The 21,051-nt window shown below is 36.3% G+C and overlaps 1 protein-coding gene across 1 annotated transcript; it reads left to right on the top strand.

Moving 5' to 3' along the window:
• Window positions 1–531: 531 nt before the first annotated feature.
• LOC118479506 lies at window positions 532–21,051 on the top strand. Its single transcript, XM_035974056.1, has 2 exons — window positions 532–570; window positions 20,290–21,051. Exons 1-2 carry the CDS (start codon window positions 532–534, stop codon window positions 21,049–21,051), a joined length of 801 nt encoding a protein of 266 aa, XP_035829949.1.

Below are 21,051 nucleotides of genomic sequence, written 5' to 3'. Positions count from 1 at the left end.
GGAAGTCTTCCTGAACTAGAAGTTATATGTTTAAACCTACATGAAGACTTAGCACCTACCGAAGAACTCGAGACTGATGTAATTCAAGTTTATTCCGAACCGCTGGATATTTTGATTACTCCAACTAACAAAGCTGGGGATGATGGCTGGAGTGGGAATAAGAGAAAGGTGAGTAGAGAAGACCTCAGACAAGGTATATTGAAGTGGCTATATAATGATCCAACAGACGTGTTCGTGATAGGAAAGAAGGTGAAGCCTCGACATGTTAATTATCGAGCACACCTGGGAAATTCGGTAGGCAAATGTGAATTTCATTTGTTCCAATTTGATTCGAAAAATATCGTTGGCAGAAGAGAGCAGGTAGGAACTTGGAATGTCAATTACCGAGCATATGCAGGAAACTCGGTGGGTAAATGTTCACTTCTACCCCCATGAACGAATGTCATGTACGGTCTGGCTGAAGACCCATAAACTTAGCGCTCTCGGGAGGCAACCCGAGTTTGTGTGTTAGTGTCCGTTTTATTCTTCACCATGGCAGCAGACAAGTGTGGGGAAGTTTCGTTTATTCAGGTACATGTAATCTTTCCTTTATCTTTGTTTGTTGCCTAGTGGTCATGTTCTTTTATGTGTGTTTTTGTATTTGGTGGTGTTAAACTTTATGTGTTAGGGAATGTGTTAAATTATTTGTTTTAGGAATGGTCGCTCATGAGGTTTGTTAGTTGGTATTCTCTAGTTTGTTTTAAAAGCACTGTACATTGGGGACAATGTCACCCAAGTGTGGGGATGTGGAAACACGGGAAGGGAAAAGCTTGAAAGAGGTTGAAAGTGATTGAAAACGATGAAAACTGAGAAAAAATTGAAAATTTTGAAAATTTTAAAGAATTTCATCGCATTAAGTGAGCTAAATGGATACGAAAACCTAAAGTTTCAATCACTAATGGGTTCCTTGCTGGTAGTAACTTACATAGTCCCTTGTCATGGTCGTTCCTTTAAGTTTCATGAGAGTAGGTCCGACAGGTGTTTTTAGAAAAAAAAAAAGAACTGAAAAGAGATGTCTATTTAGGGGTAACATGCTTCAGATTGCAAATGCTACATGCCGGCAACCCTTTTACCCTTTTCTTGGTGAGAATTTTGAGCCTGTAGAATGATAGAATGATTTACATATTGAATTCATTTGTTGAGAGCAGGCCACGTGTTATTCTGTGTTAGAACTTGTATGATTTGATACATGCTGAGACTGTGGTTTTACATGTGCACGTAAATGATAAAGGCATTAGGATATCCCGTACACCTGTTTGTTTGTTTTGTGTTTACCTAATTATCACCCTTAGTAGCCCTGCTGAGCCTAGTTACCTTTCGTTTGTCCACCCACTGTGAAATGTTTGATACCGACCGTGAACGACATATTATGAACAATTGAGAAAGAAAAAAAAAGAGAAAACAAAAGATAGAAAAAATAGAAAAAGAAAAAAAAGGCAAAAATAGAAGTGTTTTGAATATTGTTTATGTCTTAGGTAGAAACCAACCCAAAAGTATGTTATGTTTGCAAATAAGTTGTCACAGTTGGTTTGTTTGTTTGTTCGCCACATAAAAATATAAATATAAGCCAAAAAATTTCCTACCCTTAGCCTAAGCCCAAAACCGAAAGTCCTTTTGATGCATGCCGTGTTATATGATGCAGTGGAGGTATGATTGTTATACAAGCCTATGATTACAGGATTTCATGTTTGGTTTTGAGTGTTATACATTGTAACAACTCTCATTAAAATCAATAATTAGAATGATAATTAGTCAATAAGAAAACCCTAATTGAGACACCCAAGTAATTCTGCACTAATCCTAAAATTTCCAGAACAATCGGAATTAGGATCAGGGCCCCTAAAACTCAGGGGGGGGATAAACCCTAGTGATAATTATCCATCAAATACGTTGTCCAGATTGAAATTCGATTTAAAAGTGAGTCAGCAAGGCTAGTCCCGAACCCAGCTAGCCTATATAATTAGACTGCTTCCCTTACGGACCGTAAGGGGAAATGGCATACGGTCCGTAAGCGTGTCCAAAAATCAGTATAAATAGCAGACATTGGCAATTGAATTCTGTGTTAGAAACGACGGCCAAAAGCTTTCTGTACGTCGAATTATCATAGTATTATTACAATTAAACACACACGGGTCTCGAATTGCTGCCGCAAAACAGGGTAATAACTCGATCGCTATTACGATTCATTTTCTGACCGATCAATATATCCAATGGATGTTTAAGTGCCGCCCACATAGGGTTATACTTTGTCGTTCGTCGTTAATTCGATGGATGTTTAAGTATCGCACTTTGTCGTTCGTTGTGAGAATTTGATCTCGTGAGTTATCGTAAATGCTGTATTGATCACTAACCCGGTTTTGTGTGCATTATTATTTAAACTAGGTTAACAAGGCTAATCCATATTCTGTCCATATTAAATCTGCAATGTGAGTCATTCTCTTTTTATCAAATGTTTTACAATACTCCAAATTATTTTCAGAATTATAATTACAGTGATTAAGTTTATGTAATCACCAAATTACAGCCGGTATGTGGGGTATTGTGCACATTACTACTGTTTCTATCACTTTAGGTGGGCAAACCTAAAATTAAGTGATATACGTCATTCATTGGGGCAGCCAATGGTGATATGACCATAGTCACAGATCCGGTCGAGTGACAAATACTGTGGGTAGTTGGTAGATACCAGAAACATATGTAAAAACTCTTAATACTGTAAATTATAATAAACGAGTCATTTTAATAAATAGAATGATTCACTCAGTATTTCCCGCTGACAAAACATTTTTTAAACATGTTTCAGGTGATCTATTGTAATTCAGGAAAAGTGCTGGGGAGCATTTCAAGCTTAAGAAAGTGGCTCATTATAAAATAACGAAATATGTTTTGTAAAAATAAAGATTTCTCAGAAAAATCTTGTTATTGTAAATTATCGGGGTTTTATCCCGAGTTGTGAAATAAAATAATCGGGAAAAGTTTTTAGCTTTAAAAAGATCCTGATGATAAAAATTCCGCTGCTAAAATGAATTAAATATATATCACGGGATTTCTGTCCTGCGGCTCCTGAAACGGGTCAAACCGGGTCGGGGGCCGTGACAGAAATAAGGTGGTATCAGAGCCGCAGAGTTAAGCTAATTAAGTATTTAGAGATACTTAATTTTTCCTGATTACTATTATGTGATTATGTGTTTTATTAAACTGACTATTTGTTAGTTACAGTATGGGTAAGCAAAAGCTGCAAAATATCTATCTTAAATTAGATAGGTCAGTCTACGAAGAGGGAAGTTCATCCCAAAACAAATCTTCAAAACTCCCTACAATTCCTGAAGAAGGAATATTTGTGCGAAAAGCACAATATGAGAAACCGCTTTCTCCTAGAAAAAGGAGTATGATTATTAAGAAAAGTAAAGAGCAAATCCGAGAAAAGAAGATTAAAAAGGAAACCCAGGAATTAATCAATAAATCACCTTGGGAAGACAAGCTAGATGAGAAATGGGCAAATTTGTATATGCTAGCCACTGTGCAGAATATGCAGATCTTTAAAATACCCTAAGTCTAGTAATAGCACTTCCCAGTAAATAAATAAATAAATCCGAGTGTGTTCTTTCCTGTTATTTTGTACAAATAGTGTGCAATAAAACTTCAATGTTTATTTGTTAAAATTTGTTCCAAAGATTTAACCTAGCCTTTTTGTGCATTTTGCATATATGCTACACAGCATGAATGAGATATCTGAAGCCTTTCAGAACCTCAATCTTTACCCGGTGAATGTAGAAGTTTCCAAAGATTTTACTGGATACTTTGCTGATGTGGAACAACCTGTAGAATTCAATGCTCCACCTTTGACTAAGCAAAAACGAAAGAAAAGAAAGAATTATGTATGGGGAAGTCGTATACGTAGGAAAAAGCCAGCTACAAAACTTCCTAAAATAAACAACCCTTTAGAAAAAGGAAAAGAAATTGTAATCAAGGAAAGTTCTAAACAGCAAGAGATGGAAACTGAAGTCAAGGAAGATTCTAGGCAAATGGAAATGCAGTTTGAGGAATATTCTAAGGAAATAGAAATAGAAGTTGGACAAGGTTCTAGACCAACTCAGATAGAAATTGGAGAGAGCTCCCACCCAAAACCAGGGAATAACTTTTCAGGAGGAAATAGATTTTTTATTGGCAAGCTGTGAGACTATTCAGCCTGTTAATACTAATGTTTTTACCTATCCTATTGAAAATCCACTCCCTATGAATTTTGAACCAGCAATCCCAGAACCAATAGTCCACTCCCAACCTCTAGGAATGGACGAATGGTGGACGAATGATTGGCAATTTCAAAATATTGTCAACGACCCTTATTCCTTTCTTCCACAATTCGATCCAGAACCCCTACCTAATCCACCAATGAGTAATGAAAATATGGCTGAACTTCGCCATTACGGTGAAGAATTGATGGATGCAGGAAATAGAATTAGGGAGATAGGGGGACAAATTGCCTGGAAGTATGATGAAAGGGAACTTCGTTTTTAGGACGACAAGTGACGAGAGATAGGAGGATGGTAAAACTATAGTTGTGTAATAGTAAAAGTAATAGTAAAATCAGTCTGTAACATAACTACGAATAAAACTTTGTAAAATATTGGTGTGTATTGATGCATACTATAACAGATATAAAATGAAATCGAGAAATCGATAGTTTTGACTATACGTGTATTGTAAATTGTCTGATTGTTTATGTATAATTGCTATTTATCAGATACTAATAAAAATTATATATATATATTATCAGATGGCAAATATTGGTAATGAACCGGTAAATGAGGTTAATCAGTCGGAGCAACATCCAGGGGATCAATATATGACTAGACAAGATATTGAAAATATTGTTGCTCAAGGGATAGCCAATGCTATTCCAGCATTCGTTGCTGCTGTAAAAAGTCCAATCGAATCGCAACATATCGTTCCTAGTAAACGTACTTCTGAAGATAACTTCAGTAATAGTATAAACGGGGGCAATAATCATGTTAATCATGATAATGAATCCCAGCACACGCCGCTCCCTAAGAAACTGAAAGCTGCAACACCCGGTTGCACTTTCAAAGAATTCCTTGCTTGTAAACCCACTGAATTTGCAGGCAATGAAGGGGCGACTGCATCACTGCGTTGGTTAGAGAAAACTGAAGCAGTAATTGCAATAAGTAAGTGTGCCAAAGATAATAAGGTCATGTACGCATCAAATCTGTTTAAAGAAGGAGCACTCGAATGGTGGAACATTGTGTTACAAGCTAAAGGAAGAAATAGGGCTTATGCTATGACTTGGGAAGAATTTAAGAATCTTGTAGAAAGAAAATTCTGTCCTGAGTATGAAAAGGAACAAATGGCAAATAAGTTCTTAAATCATCGGATGATAGGTGTGGATTGTCGTAGTTATACTTCGACATTCTTTGAATATGCTAGAGTGGTACCAACACTGGCTTCGCCAGAACCGGTACTCATTTCTCGCTATATTTGGGGATTAATTAGCGAAATTCGCAATATCGTTAAGGCTGCAAGACCTCGCACTATTGACGATGCCGTAGAATTAGCTAACACTCTGACTGATGAACTGATACGCACAAGAGATGAAGACAGGAAGAAGGAACTAGCTTAGAAAATTACCCAAGGATTTAAGGTAGGTAATAGTAGTTTCAAGAAAAGAGGAGCAGGGCAATCTTCAACTTTGCCATTCTGCAAAACTTGCAAAAAGAAACATTTTAGAAAATGTAATAAAATTTGCAATTTTTGCAAAACGATAGGACATCGTGAAGAAAACCGCAGAAAGAAATCCATAATTTGTTACAATTGTGGAGAAGCCGGACATTTCAAAACAGAATGTCCTAAGTTAGTCAAACCAGTAGACAACAAACCCAAGGCGACCGAAGGAGCTACTAAGAAGAATGCCAGAGCATTCCAGCTAACCACTCAAGAAGCAGAGCTCATCCCGGATGTGATAGCCGGTACGTTTTTAGTTCACTACGTTTATGCAAAAGTATTGTTTGACTCTGGTGCAAACCAAAGTTTTATAAATACTTCATTCTGTCAAGCTCTTAAGTTACCCTTAACTACCATTAGGCAGATTTTTACAGTCGAAACCGCAGATGGGAATTCAGTAAAAATCAATCAGGTTTTGCAAAAAGTAGAAATAGAACTTTCAGGTCATAAATTTGCTGCAAACCTATTACCTATGAAATTAGCTGAATTTGATGTTGTGTTAGGAATTGATTGGTTAATAGCCAACCATGCTCAAATCATTTGTGATAAAAAAACTCTATAGAAATTCAAGCACCTACTGGAGAAGTAATCATGATTACAGGAGATAAACCTCGAAAGCCACTGAAGTTCATATCAGTAATGAAAGTTGCTAATTATGAACGAAAACAAGGAATAGTATATATGATTTCAGTAATCATTAGTACTAAAGGTAAAGAACTTAAGGAAATTCCTGTAGTCTCAGAATACCCAGATATATTCCCGGAAGATTTACCTGGGTTACCACCAGATAGGGAGGTAGAATTTAGGATTCATCTAATTCCAGGAACTACACCGATAGCCAAGGCACCCTATTGATTAGTTCCTACCGAAATGCTAGAATTGAAGAAGCAATTAGATGAATTACTAAGCAAAGGATTTATACAACCTAGTTCATCCCCTTGGGGTGCACCAGTGTTGTTTGTGAAAAAGAAAGATGGATCGATGAGAATGTGTATCGATTATAGAGAGTTGAATAAGGTTACAATTAAGAATCGATACCCATTACCTAGGATTGATGATCTTTTCGATCAATTACAAGGCGCTAAATACTTTTCTAAGATAGACTTGCGCTCCGGATATCATCAATTAAAGGTTCAAGAAGAAGACATACCTAAAACTGCTTTTAGAACTAGGTATGGACATTATGAGTTTACAGTCATGCCCTTCGGGTTAACTAATGCACCTGCAGCATTTATGGACATGATGAACAGGATCTGTAAACCATATTTGGATAAATTTGTAATTGTTTTCATAGACAATATACTTATTTATTCAAAAAGTCACGACGAACATTGTCAGCACTTGCATGCACTCTTAACTTTGTTAAGAAAAGAAAAGTTGTACGCCAAATTTTCGAAGTGTGAATTTTGGCTACAAGAAGTGCAATTCTTAGGACACATGGTGAATCATGAAGGTATTCACGTAGATCCTGCTAAGATAGAAGCAATTACCAATTGGAAAGTTCCACAAACCGCGATGGAAATTAGAAGTTTTATAGGTTTAGCCGGGTATTATAGACGGTTTATTAAGGATTTTTCCAAGATAGCTATACCATTAACTAAGCTAACCTGTAAAGCCATTAAGTTTGAATGGGGACCTAAACAAGAAGAAGCCTTTAGAATTTTGAAGCAGAAATTAACCAATGCTCCAATCTTAGCCTTACCAGAAGGAACAGAAGATTTTGAAGTATATTGTGATGCTTCAAAATTAGGATTCGGATGTGTGTTAATGCAACGCAAGAAGGTAATTGCGTATGCTTCCAGACAATTGAAAAAGCACGAGGAAAACTATACGACTCATGACTTAGAATTAGGAGCTATAATTTTTGCCCTTAAGATATGGAGACATTATCTGTATGGAAGTAAGTTTACTGTTTATACAGATCATAAAAGTTTAAGGTATATATTTGGGCAAAAAGAGTTAAATATGAGGCAAAGAAGATGGATGGAAATCCTGAGTGATTACGACTGTGATATTCAATATCACGAAGGAAAGGCAAACATAGTCGCAGATGCCTTAAGTCGTAAGTATCATGAGAAGCAAAGGCGAGTCCGTGCTCTTAGAATAAATCTACAAGTAGATTTAATGGAACAATTGAAAGAAATTCAGGAAACAGCAATCAAGGATGATAGTGAAGGAATGAAAAGTTACCTAAAAGAATTGGAACAAGGAAATGATGGAATTTGGAAATTCCACAAAAGAAGAATTTGGGTACCTAAGCAGGGAAATTTAAGATCAAAATTTTTAGAGGAAGCTCATAAATCTAGGTATACTATACACCCAGGAAACAATAAGATGTACCAAGATTTAAGAAAGAATTTCTGGTGGATAGGAATGAAAAAGGATATAGCCGAATATGTATCTAAGTGTCTAACCTGTTCATAAATTAAAGCTGAACATCAGAAACCTTCAGGTCTACTACAACAGTTAGAAATGCCTGTATGGAAATGGGAACTCATAACAATGGACTTTGTTACTAAGTTACCTAAAACCAGAAAAGGTAATGATGCTATTTGGGTAATTGTGGATCGGTTAACCAAATCCGCTCATTTTCTACCAATAAAGGAAACCTTTAGCATGGAAAGGTTAGCCAAGTTGTACGTAGATGAAATAGTATCCTTACATGGAGTTCCACTCTCCATTGTATTGGATAGAGATAGTCGTTTCACTTCCCGTTTCTGGACAAGCTTCCAAGAAGCAATGGGAACCCGACTCCATCTAAGTACTGCATATCATCCACAAACAGATGGACAAAGTGAAAGGACAATCCAAACTCTAGAAGACATGCTCCGAGCATGTGTAATTGACTTTGGTGGTAATTGGGATAACCACTTACCCTTAATCGAATTCTCCTATAATACTAGTTATCACTCAAGCATCGAAGCTGCTCCATTCGAAGCATTGTATGGACGCAAGTGCAGAACTCCCGTATGTTGGGCAGAAATAGGAGAAAGTCAATTATCAGGTCCAGAAATCGTACAAGAAACCACAGACAAAATAACTCAAATCAAGGAAAGATTGAAAACAGCCAGAGATCGTCAGAAAAGCTATGCAGACAATCGCCGCAAGCCACTAGAATTCCAGATAGGAGACAAAGTACTTTTGAAAGTATCTCCTTGGAAAGGAGTAGTACGATTTGGTAAGAAAGGAAAACTGAGTCCAAGATATGTTGGACCATTCCCAGTGATCCAACGAATAGGACCAGTAGCTTATCAGTTACAACTACCAGAAGAATTAGCTGGAGTACATGATGTATTTCATGTATCCAATCTTAAGAAATGTCTATCTGACGAATCCCTGGTAGTACCTCTTCAAGATGTGGAGGTAAATGAAAAGTTAAAATTCATAGAAAAACCACTGCAAATAGAAGACAAGAAGGTCAAGTTTCTCAAACACAAGCGACTAGTACTGGTAAAAGTCAAATGGAATTCAAAGAGGGGACCAGAATATACTTGGGAACTAGAGACAGAAATGAAGCGGAAATACCCTCATCTATTTCAGTGAATCTCGAGGACGAGATTTTTCTTAAGGTGAGGAGGATGTAACAACTCTCATTAAAATCAATAATTAGAATGATAATTAGTCAATAAGAAAACCCTAATTGAGACACCCAAGTAATTCTGCACTAATCCTAAAATTTCCAGAACAATCGGAATTAGGATCAGGGCCCCTAAAACTCAGGGGGGGGGGGATAAACCCTAGTGATAATTATCCATCAAATACGTTGTCCAGATTGAAATTCGATTTAAAAGTGAGTCAGCAAGGCTAGTCCCGAACCCAGCTAGCCTATATAATTAGACTGCTTCCCTTACGGACCGTAAGGGGAAATGGCATACGGTTCGTAAGCGTGTCCAAAAATCAGTATAAATAGCAGACATTGGCAATTGAATTCTGTGTTAGAAACGACGGCCAAAAGCTTTCTGTACGTCGAATTATCATAGTATTATTACAATTAAACACACACGGGTCTCGAATTGCTGCCGCAAAACAGGGTAATAACTCGATCGCTATTACGATTCATTTTCCGACCGATCAATATATCCAATGGATGTTTAAGTGCCGCCCACATAGGGTTATACTTTGTCGTTCGTCGTTAATTCGATGGATGTTTAAGTATCGCACTTTGTCGTTCGTTGTGAGAATTTGATCTCGTGAGTTATCGTAAATGCTGTATTGATCACTAACCCGGTTTTGTGTGCATTATTATTTAAACTAGGTTAACAAGGCTAATCCATATTCTGTCCATATTAAATCTGCAATGTGAGTCATTCTCTTTTTATCAAATGTTTTACAATACTCCAAATTATTTTCAGAATTATAATTACAGTGATTAAGTTTATATAATCACCAAATTACAGCCGGTATGTGGGGTATTGTGCACATTACTACTGTTTCTATCACTTTAGGTGGGCGAACCTAAAATTAAGTGATATACGTCATTCATTGGGGCAGCCAATGGTGATATGACCATAGTCACAGATCCGGTCGAGTGACAAATACTGTGGGTAGTTGGTAGATACCAGAAACATATGTAAAAACTCTTAATACTGTAAATTATAATAAACGAGTCATTTTAATAAATAGAATGATTCACTCAGTATTTCCCGCTGACAAAACATTTTTTAAACATGTTTCAGGTGATCTATTGTAATTCAGAAAAAGTGCTAGGGAGCATTTCAAGCTTAAGAAAGTGGCTCATTATAAAATAACGAAATATGTTTTGTAAAAATAAAGATTTCTCAGTAAAATCTTGTTATTGTAAATTATCGGGGTTTTATCCCGAGTTGTGAAATAAAATAATCGGGAAAAGTTTTTAGCTTTAAAAAGATCCTGATGATAAAAATTCTGCTGCTAAAATCAATTAAATATATATCACGGGATTTCTGTCCCGCGGCTCCTGAAACGGGTCAAACCGGGTCGGGGGTGTAACGCCCTGCGTTTTCAAACATCCTACATTTAGAAACCTTACGTGAAATTCTATCTTTGGAAATCTTGTGTTCTTATAACCATTCTTTCATCGTTATCGTTGTAAAATACGGAACTTGCTTCGTAAATAAAGCTTGTACATTACACTTTTTACCTAGTTAAATCATGTTTTATTTCATATTTCACCTTGTTACAAGTTAGGGGAAACATTGTTGCATATTATTACACAACTTAATTAACAAAATTACTCATTATAATGTTTTAAAAAAAATAAAAAAAATAAAGAAATATGGCAGCCCAATTCAGCAAAATTCAGCCCCATATAGTTGGGTTTTGTGGGCTAGTTTCAAGGTGTAACCCCTTCTAAACACTTCCAAAGCCCAACCCATTGAAACCCTAATCCTTCCCCCTATAAATACCACTTATAACCAGCCTCCCTACCACTTTTGCAACCCTAAAAACTCACAAAACATCCACCAAACCGTAGCTGAAAGTAAGGGTTCGAGTAGATTGACACCCCTTCACGAAAATGAGCATAACTCACTCAATTCTTATCCGATTCACTCGATTCTTTTTCCTACTTGTTTGTATAATCATGGGGTTCGATTCCTAGACTTCTCCTTGGAGAAATCAGACCTGGAAATGCCCCGAAATAGTCCATAAACTTTCTGTTTGTTTTTATGTTCATCAAAAACTTGTTTAAACCTATGCAACTTGTGTCTAACACATCTCATACCTATGTCCTAATGCTTACAACTTATCCCATGGTTGGTTAAGCTTAAAAACAAGGTTGAGACATTTAAAATCAGAGGATTAAACCTCATAAACTTGGTGTTTTGTTTAGGGTTTTTAACCCACAAGTCATGTCAAACTTTGTCTTTGATACATGAGTGATTATGGAACAACTTGGGTTGTCCAAACATACAATCCTCACATGATTTGATGATTTCTCTTAGTTAGTGTGTATATTTCTTATTCTTTATTGTATGTTCATGACCCTCCTTGGTTGTTTTTTTTACATCAAGTGTAGTGGTGAACACATAGAGGTGCCTAAATGGAAGACTTGATCTTCCTACCTCCTACATGACTTCTATGACATTTAGAGGTACCAAAATGAAGATTTTAATCTTCTACCTCATGCTTGAACTATTGGACATATATTATATAACCTAAATATATTATTCGAATAATCGAATCTTTGATGATGAACTAGTGTTCATATGTCGGGGTACTAGATTACATCATCCTAGACTATGATAACTTGTCACGATTCTAATGGAACCTTGTTCCATGAAAACATCTAAACTCCTTCGAGTTTCCTAGTGTCAAGAACAAGCATCATATGTACTAAATGATTATTTTCCATGTTATTCTCATATCTTATTTTTATGTTGTTTTAAACACCGAATCTCGACTCTAAACATACTTGAACCTTAACCCTTATACATTCGGACTCTAAATCTCTACTCGTCAACAATTGGATAATCGGAAAACATATGCAAACTTTGTGAGTATACTCGTATTCCCCCTTTTTACTTTTATCACTTTTGGGGTGTAACATGTTTACCTATTGAAACTTACACATGAACTTTTGTCTAAACACATGAACATTCCTATAACATGCTTGTATATGTGATGGCTTGATACTTTAAATTTGGGTGATTCTTATGTGTAGAACTTATCATTAACTTCGTACGAGCCAAACCTTGACATATGTAGCGCTATAGGATTAACGACCCGCCTCTACTGAAACTTTGGTTATGTCATGAGCAAGTTGCGTTTTTCTTGGTTTGATATGTTATACACATGCCATATTTAATGTTTATCTTGAATCGCATGCTTGCTATGAGGAATTGTTCACACTTTTATCTTATGCTATGTATGTACCAAACTTGTATACTCGCCTTTGCTTTGCATTGAATTATTTTAAACATGTTACAGGTTGATGAGGACGATGCTAAGAAAAGAAATAGCGTTGATGCCTAGATACACATATAGACGTTAGGGTTTAATATGTTGTATCAAATTTTGTTATGTTATCATGTTGTTTCGTTAAACTTGTTGTATTTGAATTTCTTGTAATGTTGACTATTTGAAGTTATGAAATGAAATGAAATTTGGATTTTCTAAATATTGTCACAAATAGCGTTATGATGTCTCTAGCAATCTTCACACTTCGTCTCATCCCGATGTTTCCGCCATTGGTTGGGGTGTGACAGATTGGTATCAGAGCCATAACTATAGGGAATTAGGAAAAGTAGGAATGCTTTAACCTAGTCTATAGTTGTAGAGCCTTATTCGTACGTTTTACTTGAAACTACTTGCATGCTATCTTATTTGCTTTTATTTATTCTCTTTTGATCTTGTAAGCATATGTGTCACTTATGTGTTAACACTTAACATGCTATACTTATTTTTATTATGTGTTAATACTTGTTTCATCGTTTTATCCTTTATGTGTGTTCTTGACATACTTTTTTATGCGTTAATATTCGTTTCATCATTTCACTTTTATTGTGATAATCTTGACATGTTATACTTGTTTGTTTAATCTTTAATATACACTTTTCCTCATGCATTTTACTTGACTATTCTAAATCCGTAAACCCTCACATTATACAAATGGGACGAATTCACCAAAATAGGCGTGAAACCCACAATTTGGTGAACGACTCTCAATCTACCTATTCTTTTTTTTTACACGAGATATCGCGATTAAGCTAGGAGTGAAATCCACATCTTAATGGTAAATCTCAAATTTCAAGTTCTAGTGGACCCTCGTCAACACGTCGAAGTTAAATTTTGACCCGACGAGTACCAACCACACTTAGGATACGAAATCGTCAAGTTAGGGGTGAAACCCGCACCTTGTCGACTAGTTCCACTCCTTGGCATTTTTTTCATAAATCCCGCCAAGTCTCGAAATTTTGATTGATTTGGGACATGTAGTAACCGGAAGGGTAAATACCGTTAACCGACTTGTCAGCGAGAGTATTTTACCTATTAGGCCAAAACATGCTCCTCAAATTCAAAAGACTTTTCGACCACTTTGGTTAGTCAAAGTTCCGTTTTGGAACACTCCAAACTTTGGTCAAACATGTGTTTCTATTGTTCATTTTATACGATGCAATCTTTCAACCTCGAGTTTACCTTTGATTTCTCTTTTCACACGCACAACATATCGAACCTTTTCGATACACTTATATACGCATGATTTTCATATAATTTAAATTCATATTCCTTGTAACAACTAGTGGAGATGTATCATCGAGATTGGAGTGACTTCCTTACCTTGACGATTGACTCCACCCCTCTTCCCTTAAAACGACTTCACCAACGAGTTAGGGGTGATTCCCTTACTTAGGTGACCGTTACCCAAAACTTATCTTTCAAAATATTTTATTATGCAAACCCGATCATGTTTTATACCTAAATCATTTATCATTATTCAAAATACCTACTTATACCGATTTCAAAATACATTGTTTATCAAACGTACTTCTTATTCTACCATCCATTTTCACTCAAATCATATACACGAGATTCTTAATCATGTCTTTACCGTTTTACTACACGAATTTCCAAACCTTACGAAATGCTACCTATCAATTTAATCGGTCTAATGAATCTCTTGCCCATGAACTTCACATCTGATTTATTAATTGAAACACGTTCACATTATATCATCATACTAGAGACTTCCACTCTTAATCGAAATCAAACTAACCTTTCTCAATTACTTATAAGACCTCGTAGATGTTATATGACCGTTTACCAAATACTCTTTCCAACATCAATAAATCCTTTGTTAAAATTATTTTTAAACAATCACTAAATTCTTTTACTAAATTTCTTTTCTAAGGGTCGACGTTTTCACAAGAACTTTCAAAGTCCAAAATTTTCATGTTTTGATGCAAATGAAACAAACCCGTTATTTAAAAAAAAAAAAAAAAAAAAAAAAAAAAAAAAAAAAAAAACCTTCTCTACAACGCTTAACTCGTCATCCAAATTTCAAAACACGTGGGCTAGAAGACTTCATGGGGACCGAAAATTTTCAACATACGTGAACTTTTTTTTTAAACAAAAGTAGCATTTCAATCATCACAAAATACGTTAAGCATGACCAATGAGTACTTTATGTTCCTTTACATATACAAACTATATTCTACCTTTCAAACCAAGCTCAATCTAATTTTGATTCGGCAAACTCAACGTTTTGTTTAAACAACTATACATGCACATCATCATACACATTTTAGTCGATATCTCGCGATAACATCATTTATATCGTTCGTACCTACATACTTAACTTTTTTTTTCTCCGCAATGTCTCAACGTACACCATATACGCAATATTTATTTTCATACCTACACCTATGTTCATACGTTTTATGCTTGTACTCATACACATACTACTTATACGTTTTACGCTTCTACTTGTACACATACAACTTACACGTTTTATGTTTATGCTCATATATACATGCGTATTCATACTTGAACTTATGCTCATACTTTCATCCTTACTCATGATTCGTACATTCGTACCTATACGCGAGCGTAATCCGAGGGATTCGCTTACGTGGGTCCCATACATGCTTAAACATAAAGATGCTTACATACGACATTCTTCTACGTACACATTCTTATTTTCAAATTCATGTATACCTTGATTCATACATAACTAGTACAAGCTATGTGGATCATGCGACGATCAGTATAATCGCGGGTGCACACGGGATTATAGTGATAGGCGTATGAGAACCATAGAGTGTACTACTGTGTATGGTAAGACACGGAACGTAACATGACCCCGAGTAACGAAACGGACGTAATGTGGTTAAAACATGGTGGATACGCCGCTGGTACTTCCTATATATAAGTGTTTTCACCATGTTACCAAACTTTCGTAAAACGTGCCATGAGAAATTCAGTGTGTTGCAGACCTTTTGGACCTAATACAACTTCACGCAACTCACAAACGCATTATATCCGATTATTCATGACGAGACTTCATCCTTAACACACTATGTTCATCTATCCAACACTTATGCTATTCACATACTTGTACTCTTTAAGAGCCATTCGTTCATTCTATACTCGTATTATTTTATACAAAACTCGTTCGCAATCCAGCTTGTTTAAACATTTGAGTCCTAACTTACCTCATTACCTATAAAATAGCCTCCCTATTCTTGATTCTTGTGTAACTATACTTAGTATACCTCTATTGCTTTATTTAAAGTAACAAACCTTTTCGTTCCTCTCAATAAACAGGATTTACGAAAGTATGATTTTTTTATACTATCCTTAAAAACTTCCCCTTGCAAATCTACCTTGATGTTCTCCAAAATTTGGTACTTTTCAAAACTTTCAAACTTCCCAAGTTTCAATTCTTAATGATCACCTTTATGCCAAAAACTCTTTCAAGCCTTCCTCTTGAATAAATTTCGGGACGAAATTTCCTAAAGGAGGGGAGACTGTAACGCCCTGCGTTTTCAAACATCCTACATTTAGAAACCTTACGTGAAATTCTATCTTTGGAAATCTTGTGTTCTTATAACCATTCTTTCATCGTTATCGTTGTAAAATACGGAACTTGCTTCGTAAATAAAGCTTGTACATTACACTTTTTACCTAGTTAAATCATGTTTTATTTCATATTTCACCTTGTTACAAGTTAGGGGAAACATTGTTGCATATTATTACACAACTTAATTAACAAAATTACTCATTATAATGTTTTAAAAAAATAAAAAAATAAAGAAATATGGCAGCCCAATTCAGCAAAATTCAGCCCCATATAGTTGGGTTTTGTGGGCTAGTTTCAAGGTGTAACCCCTTCTAAACACTTCCAAAGCCCAACCCATTGAAACCCTAATCCTTCTCCCTATAAATACCACTTATAACCAGCCTCCCTACCACTTTTGCAACCCTAAAAACTCACAAAACATCCACCAAACCGTAGCTGAAAGTAAGGGTTCGAGTAGATTGACACCCCTTCACGAAAATGAGCATAACTCACTCAATTCTTATCCGATTCACTCGATTCTTTTTCCTACTTGTTTGTATAATCATGGGGTTCGATTCCTAGACTTCTCCTTGGAGAAATCAGACCTGGAAATGCCCCGAAATAGTCCATAAACTTTCTGTTTGTTTTTATGTTCATCAAAAACTTGTTTAAACCTATGCAACTTGTGTCTAACACATCTCATACCTATGTCCTAATGCTTACAACTTATCCCATGGTTGGTTAAGCTTAAAAACAAGGTTGAGACATTTAAAATCAGAGGATTAAACCTCATAAACTTGGTGTTTTGTTTAGGGTTTTTAACCCACAAGTCATGTCAAACTTTGTCTTTGATACATGAGTGATTATGGAACAACTTGGGTTGTCCAAACATACAATCCTCACATGATTTGATGATTTCTCTTAGTTAGTGTGTATATTTCTTATTCTTTATTGTATGTTCATGACCCTCCTTGGTTGTTTTTTTTACATCAAGTGTAGTGGTGAACACATAGAGGTGCCTAAATGGAAGACTTGATCTTCCTACCTCCTACATGACTTCTATGACATTTAGAGGTACCAAAATGAAGATTTTAATCTTCTACCTCATGCTTGAACTATTGGACATATATTATATAACCTAAATATATTATTCGAATAATCGAATCTTTGATGATGAACTAGTGTTCATATGTCGGGGTACTAGATTACATCATCCTAGACTATGATAATTTGTCACGATTCTAATGGAACCTTGTTCCATGAAAACATCTAAACTCCTTCGAGTTTCCTAGTGTCAAGAACAAGCATCATATGTACTAAATGATTATTTTCCATGTTATTCTCATATCTTATTTTTATGTTGTTTTAAACACCGAATCTCGACTCTAAACATACTTGAACCTTAACCCTTATACATTCGGACTCTAAATCTCTACTCGTCAACAATTGGATAATCGGAAAACATATGCAAACTTTGTGAGTATACTCGTATTCCCCCTTTTTACTTTTATCACTTTTGGGGTGTAACATGTTTACCTATTGAAACTTACACATGAACTTTTGTCTAAACACATGAACATTCCTATAACATGCTTGTATATGTGATGGCTTGATACTTTAAATTTGGGTGATTCTTATGTGTAGAACTTATCATTAACTTCGTACGAGCCAAACCTTGACATATGTAGCGCTATAGGATTAACGACCCGCCTCTACTGAAACTTTGGTTATGTCATGAGCAAGTTGCGTTTTTCTTGGTTTGATATGTTATACACATGCCATATTTAATGTTTATCTTGAATCGCATGCTTGCTATGAGGAATTGTTCACACTTTTATCTTATGCTATGTATGTACCAAACTTGTATACTCGCCTTTGCTTTTGCATTGAATTATTTTAAACATGTTACAGGTTGATGAGGACGATGCTAAGAAAAGAAATAGCGTTGATGCCTAGATACACATATAGACGTTAGGGTTTAATATGTTGTATCAAATTTTGTTATGTTATCATGTTGTTTCGTTAAACTTGTTGTATTTGAATTTCTTGTAATGATGACTATTTGAAGTTATGAAATGAAATGAAATTTGGATTTTCTAAATATTGTCACAAATAGCGTTATGATGTCTCTAGCAATCTTCACACTTCGTCTCATCCCGATGTTTCCGCCATTGGTTGGGGTGTGACAGGGGGCCGTGACATACATGCTAGCACATTACAAGCTAGTTCATATTTTTAAACCGAGAGGAGAGTTTATTGTGAGAGGCGTGTAGCATGTGTATAATCCTAAGCATGTTAGTTCTGAATAAATAAGTCTCAAATTTTAGAATTTGCATCAATTGCTTGTCGGACTGTCAATCTTGATTGTGTTAGTCTATGGAACGGGTATGACTTGGGACTTAAACTGTTGAATCGGTTTAGGGATTTAGAGGTATTGTTACTATCATGAGTAGTTTCGTATCGGTTTACTTGAGAACAATCAAAGATAAGTGTGGGGATGTGATGGAGAGTGCAAAGAACGAGCGTTAAATGTGCTAAATTACGTATTTTATTGTGTTTTAAGTGATTACGCGTCGTGAGTATGATAACTACGGGTATTTATGATTTTACAGATGAAACGCGTAATATGACGAAGTAGAGAGATTAGTAATGAAACGGAATAAGCGCGGATGATTATCAAAGAGATACACACAGATGAGGAGGGATTGTTTTGGATTGGACCATATAATAAATCCATCCATTCACACATAATATATGAAAAACGTGAGGGTTGGCAGATTGTTGGAGGGTTATTCAATTAATTTCTTCATCATATGTCATGGCAATATATCATCAATATAATACATCATCATCATCGATCATTGGTGCAAGTAAAAAAGGGGTTGGTTGACTTTGGGCAGCAAACATCGATCTTGTGGCTCTCATAATTAACATCATCATAATAATCATTCCTACAATTAACCAAGTCAACAAGCATGCACACTTTGGGAAGAAATCGGCAGCTAGTCACGTGACTTTTGGAGGCTGTTTGCATGGTATCACAAAACTGTGAACAGAAACATGAACATGTGGCTTACGGTTTCAACATGAGACTTACGGTTGGAATATTATATCATATGGGCAGCACATGCTTATGCATGGGGGGGTATCTTAAAAGGGTTTAACCCTAATATTTGACATACCTTGATATGATCAATAAGGGGGCAGCCGTAGAACATAATTTTTGGGGGGGCTCTAAACTCATCGTCCAAGATCATTCATTATCACAGATATCTCGCAAACCACCAAGTCAATCATGCCTTCAACATTCTACCAAGCTTCGGAAGATCGTACAAGCCTCATGAGCGGCTAGATTTCCCGTGACTGTCTCCGGGAATAGGGTTTATGCTTGAACATTGGGTTTGCGTATGTTACGATTTTTTTTGGATTAGGATTCGGTTAAACATTTGGTTAGTCGTTCCTATTGTTTTTGTTTTGATTAAACAATATTTGATTATCGTAATCATTCTTGTTCATCAATTATTTGGTTTGTTCATCAACAACCGGGATTAGATTCTAGGATGTCATTGTTTTAAACCTTTAATCATTGAACTGGATTATGTTTATGAAATCTAAAATTGGTAATTAATTGGACTACTATTCATTTGCATCAATCTTTCGGTTTCGATCGTGGATCATTGCAATCAAATATATTGTCCGTTAATTATTTATCAAAACAAGTTTTCAAATCATGTCCATGTGATTTCCAATTGGTAGTAACTAAGTAAACTGATTTTCTGCATAACCTGAAACCCAGAGATTGGTCCCTTTTATCACAATAGTTTACAACTCTAATTTATTTTGTTTTCACAGTCATTCTAAAAACTGCAAAAAGCAATTAGTTTAGACGTAGATGGTAATTAAAGCAACGAACTTTCATACTTTCCACTGATTCCCCGTGGATTCGACACCCTACTTACCCTTTACTAGTAAAAGGTGAATAGGACACTTTACTTTATTTTTTGTCTGACCTTACGACATCGATCACTCACTAGACTACTTGGTCCACCCTCTTTAAAGTCCATTGCCAAGCCTTCGAGGTACTGGACCATCTTTCTCCACCCGCTACAGCCGCTCCACCCTCCTCTGATGCCGACAAAACTGTTGTTGCCGCTGCCAAAGCACTATTGGCTCGTCTCGACGCCATCGTGCTGCAGTGGACCTACGCAACAATATCTCAGCCTCTTCTTCGTGTCATTCTGCAGCCCGGTCAATCTGCGTACAGTGCCTGGACTGCTGTCAAGAACGAGTTCAACGACAATAAGGATAACTTCTCTTCCATGGCTAAATATTGCCAACACGCAAAAGATTTAGCTACTCAACTTGAGAGCGTCGGTGCTCCGGTCGATGACCGTATGTTGGTTATTAACATCCTCACGGGTCTCACCGATCAATATGACGGTATTTCCACGGTACTACAGAACCGAGACCCGCTTCCTGATTTTAATGAGGTCCGCTCCCGTCTGAATATGGAAGAAAGCAAGAAGAAACGACAAGCTTCACGTGCGGCTCAACAGTCAGCCACGGCTTTGGCGGCTACGGCTTCATCGTCCAACCAGAACTCCGGTTCACAACCATATTTTTCTACTTCAAAACGCGATCATGGAAGACAAAGAGGTCGCGGTCGTGGACGCAGCTCCAATGGTCGTGGACGCGGTTACAATACTTCGTCTCAGTCACCGGCTCACCCATATATTGTGTTTCCAAGCAACTGGACCGCCGCACAATGGGCCGGCCTTCTTAACAATTCTCCATAG

The sequence above is a fragment of the Helianthus annuus genome, chromosome 6 (genome assembly GCF_002127325.2).
Source record: "Helianthus annuus cultivar XRQ/B chromosome 6, HanXRQr2.0-SUNRISE, whole genome shotgun sequence".
Classification (NCBI taxonomy): Eukaryota; Viridiplantae; Streptophyta; class Magnoliopsida; order Asterales; family Asteraceae; genus Helianthus; species Helianthus annuus.
This window is presented reverse-complemented; position numbering and strand designations above follow the sequence as displayed.